General features: G+C 37.2%; 1 protein-coding gene across 1 annotated transcript; it reads left to right on the top strand.

The window, feature by feature from the left end:
- The first annotated feature begins 888 nt into the window (after positions 1 to 888).
- Positions 889 to 8,268, top strand: LOC113091651 (lysM and putative peptidoglycan-binding domain-containing protein 4-like). Its single transcript, XM_026257246.1, has 3 exons — positions 889 to 1,013; positions 6,167 to 6,444; positions 6,704 to 8,268. Exons 2-3 carry the CDS (start codon positions 6,175 to 6,177, stop codon positions 7,214 to 7,216), a joined length of 783 nt encoding a protein of 260 aa, XP_026113031.1. The 5' UTR covers positions 889 to 1,013; positions 6,167 to 6,174; the 3' UTR covers positions 7,217 to 8,268.
- The last annotated feature ends 625 nt before the right edge of the window (positions 8,269 to 8,893 follow it).

Here is an 8,893-nt window from a genome sequence, read left to right as displayed (position 1 = left end):
CTAATTAAACACACCTGACCCAACTAATCAAGTCTTTCTGGCTTATTTAAACTACATGCAGGTATGTGTGTTGGAGCAGGGCTGGAACTAAACTCTGCAGGGCACCGGAGAGTTTGACACCCCTGCCTTACCCACAGCTTCATATTTCCGACCTCCGCTGGTTTGTTTGAATATCAACACAGAAGCAATGCAACACAATAACCCACATCTGCTGTTGTTACTTCTTTTGAATTTTCAGATTTCAGTTCAGATATGGTCAGAAGAATTCTGAAAGAATGACAGATGTTGAATATTGAAAGATTTGTGTGCGACTAACATATGATATTTTAAATATAGGCTAGATAGTACATTTACTCAACAATGATGCATTAAATTGGTCAACAGTGGCATTAAATAGGCCTACATGTAATGTATTTGATTACAAAATGTTTATAAATTTATACAATTTATAAAAAGAAAGAAAGAAAGAAAGAAAGAAATCTTGTAATTTTTATTTTAAAGGAGATACGATATTGATTTGTTATAGGTAGTAACAATTGTTGATAAAATGATTGTGCACACCTACTCATACACCTTCACATCCTGCCGTGACACGTAAGAGGCGTCCGTGTTCTCAACCACACTTTACAGATAGAAACTTTATATAGTCTTGAGGAAACATAAACCACGGGTAATGTACACTTTACCATTTTAATTGAACACTTGAAACCAGATTGTTTCTTTCGAAATAAAGACGTCAAATATTATTTACAACAACAACAACAACAATAGGCCTAATAATAATAAAATATGTAACGCTATTTATCGGAAACGCAATCGCTTATGTAATAGGCAGCGTAATCTAGGCTACTGTAGAGGATTCGCCTTCTTCAACGAGCTGATTGGCTGGAGGACCTGTCAATCTGCACTGGCCTTCTTGCCAAAACCAGCATGCTCGGTTGCGTTATGAAGTTTCTAAACTGACACTTGGGGATATTTTTGTCAGCACCATGTAGCTGGTTTTATTTATAAAGGTGAGTATTATTCAGATTCAACTCAATCATCGGGAAAGTTATTGAAAAAGCGGATGTTTAACTTCGGAGATGACAGTATAAGAATTAGCTTAACGTTAATTATAAGTAACCTTTATAAGTGTTTACTGTATAAATAAAGTTACTCAAATTTTTTCTTAACAAATATACGTTCTTTTTCTTTGCTTTGCCTTGTGTTTTGAGCAGTTTGGGGGGAAATATTTTCAGTCAATGTCAGTTCTTGTAACGGTGTTGTTTCAAGTACAGACAATAATCACTTTCAAGTTCTGATTTTTTTTTTTCTGAGGTAGTGCTACTAAGTTTCCACAATGTGCCAGTCCAGTAGATTTATGCTTATGAACAATGATGCATTGTTTCTTGTTGTTTACTTTCTAAAGGATGTTTCGTACTGTAGTTACAAACGTTTTATTACAATAAAATTGATTTCTACTCGTTATCACTGCTGTAAATCTCCTGACTGCAGACAGAATGCTGTCTCCCTGCAAGAGTTCAAGTAATATGTTGGAGTTTTGATTTATGGGCACTTTTGGTCCTGTAGAAAATAAATATTAAAAGACCCTAAATAAAATTCCACCCTAATTATATTATATATTTTAATTAATACCAATTTCTATCAGTGCAGCACAGAACAACATGTTTTCTGACAGTCCTACAATAAACATTCCCAAAGTTATGGTTCAACTTACTCACAGTTCGGTTTGTATAACGGTTTTAGAGTCACAGTTTCGGTATGGTTCGGTATGTGCTATGTTTAGGCATAAACTCGTTTTTTTTTTTAGGTAGGTCTAACATTAGTTTTCAGGTACAGAAATTGAAAAAAGTAATGAAATGTAAAACATCATTGCATATTTGACTGTATAAATTAAAGATTAATCTTTATTAAAGTTGCAAAAGCTATTCAATCAAGAGGAGTGAGTGATTTCTTAGTTGTTGCTGTTTGATTAAAGAGCCAGTAAGATGAAAATTCTAAGCTTCCTATCACTGTTTATAAGTCCTGTACATTAGGTTTAAATCCATCCAAGGTTAAAAAACATTGTCATTTTGTCAAAATATCATTTTAAAATTACCTCAATTCTCAGAGATCCCCAAACGGTTCGCGCGAAGCTGTTCAAAAGATTCAGTTTCCTTAAACCCCACCTTTCGGTAGCATACTGTGTTCTGATTGGTCAACTAACATAGTCAGGTTTGATTGGTTGTTCCGCACACACCTCCACGGTAAACTATGCGTTAGCATCTGTTTGGGGTGAATTATGTCTTATTCCTCTCATCGCAAAGCAAACAGTAAAATAAAAAACTTGAACAGTCTCGCTGCTTTTTCTTCTGTGTGGGTGTATTCAAGCCGCGTGCTTCAGTTTGAATCTGAATAGCGCATTCAGCGCGGGGGTGTGGTCACATTAGATATAACGAAGGGAGACATGAAAAACAGACATCACGTTGTTTTTATATGGATTACTTTATCACAGAATATCTGTTTTCGGCAGCACTTGTTTAGTTTTAAAGTAGACATTCAAGCTTTCTATAGTTATCTCTCTCATGTCTCTTCGTTGAGTATTCACGGAGTTACACTTCATTTTAATGACGTGTTTGTTCATGAAGATCAGCGCAGAGAAAGGCTACAGACAGCACACATACTGATAAGACGCTCGGGAGAAAACAGACACATAACTTCATAATCATACTTTGCGTTGTGATTCGGAGATGCTCGTTGTTCTAAATAAAGTTGGTAATGAACCATCTTTTATGGCCAAACGCTTTGAAAATCCCGCCTTGTACTCACTGAGATTAGAAAAGCAGTCATCAGTGAAATGTTGTGAACACAACAAAAGGGATTTGTTGTACTGCTCTGGTATTGTGGTAAAAATGAATTTTAGCCATTGGTTCTTCTGATCTTCATTCTTTGGCAGTGAAAATAAAACAAACTTGCCTTTACAATTAAAAACACACGGTCTCCTCGACATGATGCTATCACACCAACCAGAGCGTCTGTGTGGGGGGGGGGGCAGGTCAGAGTTCCGTTTTTCCCAAGACGGTAGGCGGAGATTATTATGCAAAGTGTTCTAGTGACGTACATAGAGACGGGCAAAAGATTTGAAATCTATAACGACTCGTTTCAGCGATTCAGAGTCGACTCCTTACTTTAGAAGCCAATAACTTTATAAATCGTGTACTTTTTGGTTTAATTACTTTGCACATTGTTTACACTGATGGACAGCTACATCATACACTGTAATACAGGTATTTTTTGATTTCCCATCTGTGTGGCTCTTTAATATAAAGAAAGTGCTGTCACTTTAAAGCTGCAGTCCGTAACTTTTTTGTTCAAAATGTTAAAAAAAATTCTATAATAAGCGAGTACACCATGAATCAATTTTCCAAACAGTGTTTTTGGTTTGTCCTGAATCACTATGGTACACCTATAAGACGTGTTTATATTGGGATATTTTAGACTGGTTCGGGTAGGTACCGCTGTGGAGTAGCCCAGTCTCTGCGTGATTCGCCATAGACATAAACAGAAAGAAGTAGCTCCGGCTACAATGTTCTTCCGCAAGACGCACACAGTTATGTTTATTAACCTCTAGAGCGTCAAAAGTTACTGACTGCAGCTTTAAAAGAATATGCTGATCCAGTGCACTGATCCAGTACATTCAGCCTGCTATGTCTGCTATAGGATACTTACCAAGAGGTTTGGACATTTTTAAATAATTTTTGTGTGAATTTGTTGTCCATTTAAACACAATACTTCAGAGAAAGCTTAAAGGATTAGTTCACCCAAAAACTAACCTCTCCTGGACTGAAAACACTGCAGCACTGGCCAAGAAATCACAACAGCGTCTCTACTTCCTCCGCAAACTGAGGAGAGCCAGAGCCCCACCCCCCATCATGTACACCTTCTACAGAGGCACCATCGAGAGCATTCTGTCGAGCTGCATCACTGTGTGGTATGGCGCCTGCAACGCGTCCTGCCGAAAGACTCTGCAACGCATAGTGAGAGCAGCTGAGAAGATCATTGGTGTCTCTCTCCCCTCCCTCCAGGACATTTATGGAACACGTCTCACCCGCAAAGCCCTCTGCATTACAGGTGATCCCACTCACCCATCACACAGCTTTTTCAGCCTGCTACCATCAGGGAGGAGACTGCGGAGTCTCCAGGCCAGGACCAGCAGACTGAAGGACAGCTTCATCCACCAGGCTGTCAGGAAGCTGAACTCCCTCCCGAACCTGCCCCCCCTCCCCTCTTCTTCCCCAGGCACCATTGAACTATGAACCCCCCCTCCACACAGATTAATTATTATATGATGGCATGCACTAGTCACTTGTGCAAGCATTGTCCTGCTCACTACCTCATTCGGCATGGAACTGACGTCATTCCACTACCTCACCAGTCATTTAAATAAAATAACTGCTCTTGGTCACTTGTCACTTTAATCAGACTTAATAAGATATTTTTAATAAGTGATTTTTTTGCACTAAAAAATCTTTTAACTGCACTGTTGTTCACTTCATTGATTTGCACTATATCTGTCATTTGCCTTGCGCTGCTTTATTTAACTTTATTTTTAATTTTATTATATGTCTTTTTTTTATATCATTCCCTTATTGTATAGTTGTTTCTACATTTTTATATTTGATCTAGTTATTTTTTTAGGCTTTAATGTAAATGTTAACTGTATGCACCGGGGTCTGAGAGTAACGCAATTTCGATTCTCTGTATGTATGTACTGTACATGTGGAAATTGACAATAAAGCAGACTTGAACTTGAACTTGAAAAAATTAGGCTGTATTTTACTCACAGAGGCATCCTAGGTGTATATTATTTCATCTTTCAGATGAATCCAGTCTGCGTTATATTAAAGGGGTCATATGATGCAATAACATTTTTTCCTTTCTCTTTGGAGTGTTACAAGCTCTTGGTGCATAAAGAAGATCTGTAAAGTTGCAAAGACTAAAGTCTCAAATCCAAAGATATAATCTTTATCAAAGTTAAGACTCATCCACACCCTCGTAAACGGCTCGTTCAAACACGACAATTAGTCGACATTATCGACAAATATTTTAGTTGTTGAGTATTCGTTTGATTTAATTTGACCTATTTTAGAGCCTGCAATAATGTGGTTTGACCAGTGTGGCGCTGTAGCGCATTATCGTGATTCAGCCCTTCTGAATGATTGTGATAGAGAATAAGAAGCTGATGTCTGATTTCTTCAAGTGGTCACAGTTTACCATGTTTACTATGGTAACTTTCATACCTAGCGTGCATAGTCTTTTGCATTGCTTTTAAATATTTCAGCTTTTTATGGTGATTATAATCCACATCGGATCGGCTCAAATTATTTCAAACACTCACTGCTGACTGAAAGTGAGTTTTGAGCTCAACTTATTTTTTAAAGTTTTTATTGCTGGTGTTATAGCTTTTAGCTTTCTTAAATGATCCCCAGCTCTGACCCTCTCCAGACGTGGAGAAACTCCGCCTTCGTTCATAATCATTCCTCTAGCCCCAGCTGGTCTGCTTTGGCCTAAGGTTTTCGTCAGGCCAAAAAAAAACTGGCCGTTGGCCCAGAGGAAGCCCCTGAAGTGACAGTGGAAACGCGACTGGACCTGGCACGCACTAGCACGCCTGCTTTTAGCCCGACAGTAGAAACGCGGCTAATCACAGTGCACTGGGTCAGTTGGCCAATCAAAGCAGACTACGCTTGTCAGAAGGAGGAATTTAGTAAAAAATTATGCATTTGAGAGAAGCGGGGCATAGAGGACCTACAATAATTTACAGTATTTGAAAAATAATATGTTTTTTGAACATTAAAGCATGTAAACATATTCTTTTACACCAAATAGACAAAATAATGATAATTAAAAAAGCATCATATGACCCATTTAAAAATGGTCTTTGATCTTTCAAGCTCTATCATTGCAGTCAGCGGGTGTTGCATTGCTTAATTAATAGAAAGCTCAAAAGAATAACATTTAATTGAAATAAAAATGTTTTGTATTTTTAATTACTGTCACATTTTAATCTTTGCTTCATAAAAATTCTAATTCCTTAAAAAAATTGCTTACCCCAAACCTTTGAAACTGAATGCACTGTATATGCAAAATGAACTGGCCTTACTACTTCTTCTTCTACATATTGGTCTAGTTGCAGTGATGAGGCGAGGAGATCCTCTCCCTCGAGCCTTTCAGGCTCCAGTGGATGTACATGCCAGCCTGGATGGCCAAGTGTACATGTTCAGACACAGACAAGAAGAACCAGAACTGTCATCTGAGGATGAGGAACTCAATGTCATGGAGCTCCGGCCGAGAAGCAGAGACTCATCCTCACAGAAGAGAGAAAGAGTGGGAGAAATGCTCTTGTTGGAACGGGACATCTCACATGAAGACAATCTCAACAAACTGGCCCTTCAATATGGATGCAAGGTATCACGTTTGATAGCATAGATCATTCTCATTTAGGCCCTCAAAGTAATAGATCACCCAAAAATGAAAATTCGATGCAAATTTATTCACCCTCAGGCCATCCAAGATGTAGATGAGTTTGTTAAATGCAAATTTTTTCCAAATCTGTTCTGCTGAAGAAACAATCTCATCTACATCTTGGATGGCCTAAGGATGAGTACATTTTAAGGATGAGTAAATTTTTTTTCCTTTAAAAAGAATCCTTTTATATGGCTTCCAGGTGGCTGACATAAAAAGGGTGAACAACCTTTTTCAAGAGCAGGACATATATGCACTGAAGTCCATCAAAATCCCTGTAAAGAAGCATTGCTTGCTAACCGAGGCCAACTCTGAGCTCAGGGACCCCCAGCAAAGACCATCCAATGATGTACCACCATCAGTCAGCGCTGAAGCAAACGTCTCAGGAAGACCTCAGGTGCAGGAGTACAGCAATTACCTAAAAGAGGTGGACAGTGACATTGAGCGTCTGATCCAAAGCACAGACCCCTCAGAAGAGGTCTTTTCCAGCGGTTCCAGGATGTCCAAACGGTGGGGGTGGAGAAGCCAGCGTTTGCGCAGCTACGGTGCAGACTGGGGGATCCAGTGGTGGAACGCTGTAATTGCCATGTTGCTTATTGGCATCGTCCTGCCAATATTCTATGTAGTATATTTTAAAACTCAAGATAATGGTAAACCAGTAGTGGACAATAGAGTGAACAACATAACTGTGCCTACCTCAAACAGTACGGGGTGAGCGTCAGCTCATTGGACCTCGGGAATATAATAAAAAATCACCTTAAAGAAAGTAAGTATAGCTTGAAAGTTTGAAATTTGGTATGATATTTTAATAAACTTAGTATTACAAGTTCACATTATTATGGTACATTAATTTAAGTGGATAGATCATCCAAGATAAAAAAGGGTAACATTTGGGTTCAAAAAACTTGACACACCCAAATGTCACACCTAACCCCAATTTGTTTTGCATGAAAAGGATCACATTTTTCAAAATTGTGAAAAAGAAAAGTAACATGAATATGGAGAGACGTGCGGGTGGGTAGATGATAACACAAGTTTTTCTATGTGGAGGAAAAAAAATAAAAATAAACAATAGAAAAAAATTGTTTCGATGTGGAAAGGCACTACAGTTCTAGCAGTACCAAATAATTGACTTGTATTAAATAACTGTATGTTCAGTCATTAAAAGTGCAATAAAGACATTTCACAGGAAGGGCTAAACTCGTGCAGATGGTCATATTTTGACCTTTGGATTGTGATTTTAAAACATATCTTTTGAGTCGTAGTACAGTTTTTTTCTTACATGTGTGTATTGCACTGGGATGGCCAATGGATAATACATTAAAACTAATTTTCAAATAAAAAAAAAAACATTTTATTTTTTGCTATTGGTTCTAATGGTATGAGAGATGAAGTATATAATTGGATTGAACAGGGTAAAACGTTTTCAAATGGCATCATCTTGTAATTTAACCGTGCAGCTGTTCAGTCATTGACCAATAAGAAAACCATTTAAAAGGTTCTTCATGGCCTTCTGAGTAATGTCTTTTATAGTGCTTATATGGTTGTAAACAGAAGAAAACCTGGACCCAAGCTGATTTTCAGAGCCACATATTTGGGAACTATGTAATAAAGCAGCAATACTTTTCCTAAATTCACTACCATTAGTATGCTATTATATATATCTGCAGAGTTATATTTTTGACCTGTAGAGGTATATTTTTATATGATATTCACAGGATGATAATAATGATGTAGTGATACAAGAAGTTTTATGAGAGGAGACACAGACAGTTCTTGCAACAGGAAGGAGCATTACACATTCATTTATAGCATTATGCATTCATTTCTATGGTATTGGTAAATACTGACGGATTGTTGTAAATCTCTGAACTTGATTTGTCTCTTAAATACATTAAATATAAAAACGCACAATTTGAGTGCTAACAAGATTGAATAGTTCTTAGGAATTAAAAATTTGTGTGGCTTTTTAATATTATTATTATTATTTGTATTATTTACTTATTTATGTATGAATGTAATTGAGGTTTTACTTGCTTTAGAGGAATTAACTTCGTCATTTTTTGGAACTTATCTAAAAGGGAATAGGCCACCAACAAATTGTCTCTGCCCACAGACTTGCAGCTATTTTTCCGTCCTACACCATGTGTTTCCAATCTTTTTTGCAATCCAATTCCAAGTCTTCTTTGTCCTTTTTTTTTCTTTTTCCATCCACTTTAGTTTGCAGCAGTGTTATTTACTGTAGCCTCATTAATATACATTTAATCGATAATTTGAATTAGATTTTCAATGTTCACATTTTATGTTTCCATTTAAATTGTAGTTAAAGTTAGGAATTTTATGTGTCATTTATATTCTTTTTCAAATCTATGATGACAAAATTTTTGGGTGA

Source organism: Carassius auratus, unplaced genomic scaffold (genome assembly GCF_003368295.1).
Source record: "Carassius auratus strain Wakin unplaced genomic scaffold, ASM336829v1 scaf_tig00214259, whole genome shotgun sequence".
Lineage (NCBI taxonomy): Eukaryota > Metazoa > Chordata > Actinopteri > Cypriniformes > Cyprinidae > Carassius > Carassius auratus.
The sequence above is the reverse complement of the archived record's forward strand: the minus strand, read 5'-3'. Positions and strand labels throughout refer to the sequence as shown.

Bases quoted from the DNA above. Each gene is read 5' to 3' on its own strand.
- LOC113091651 (XM_026257246.1), top strand. From the start codon at position 6,175: ATGAGGCGAGGAGATCCTCTCCCTCGAGCCTTTCAGGCTCCAGTGGAT. The intron at 6,445-6,703 runs GTATCACGTTTG...TATGGCTTCCAG, and splicing joins CCCTTCAATATGGATGCAAG to GTGGCTGACATAAAAAGGGT.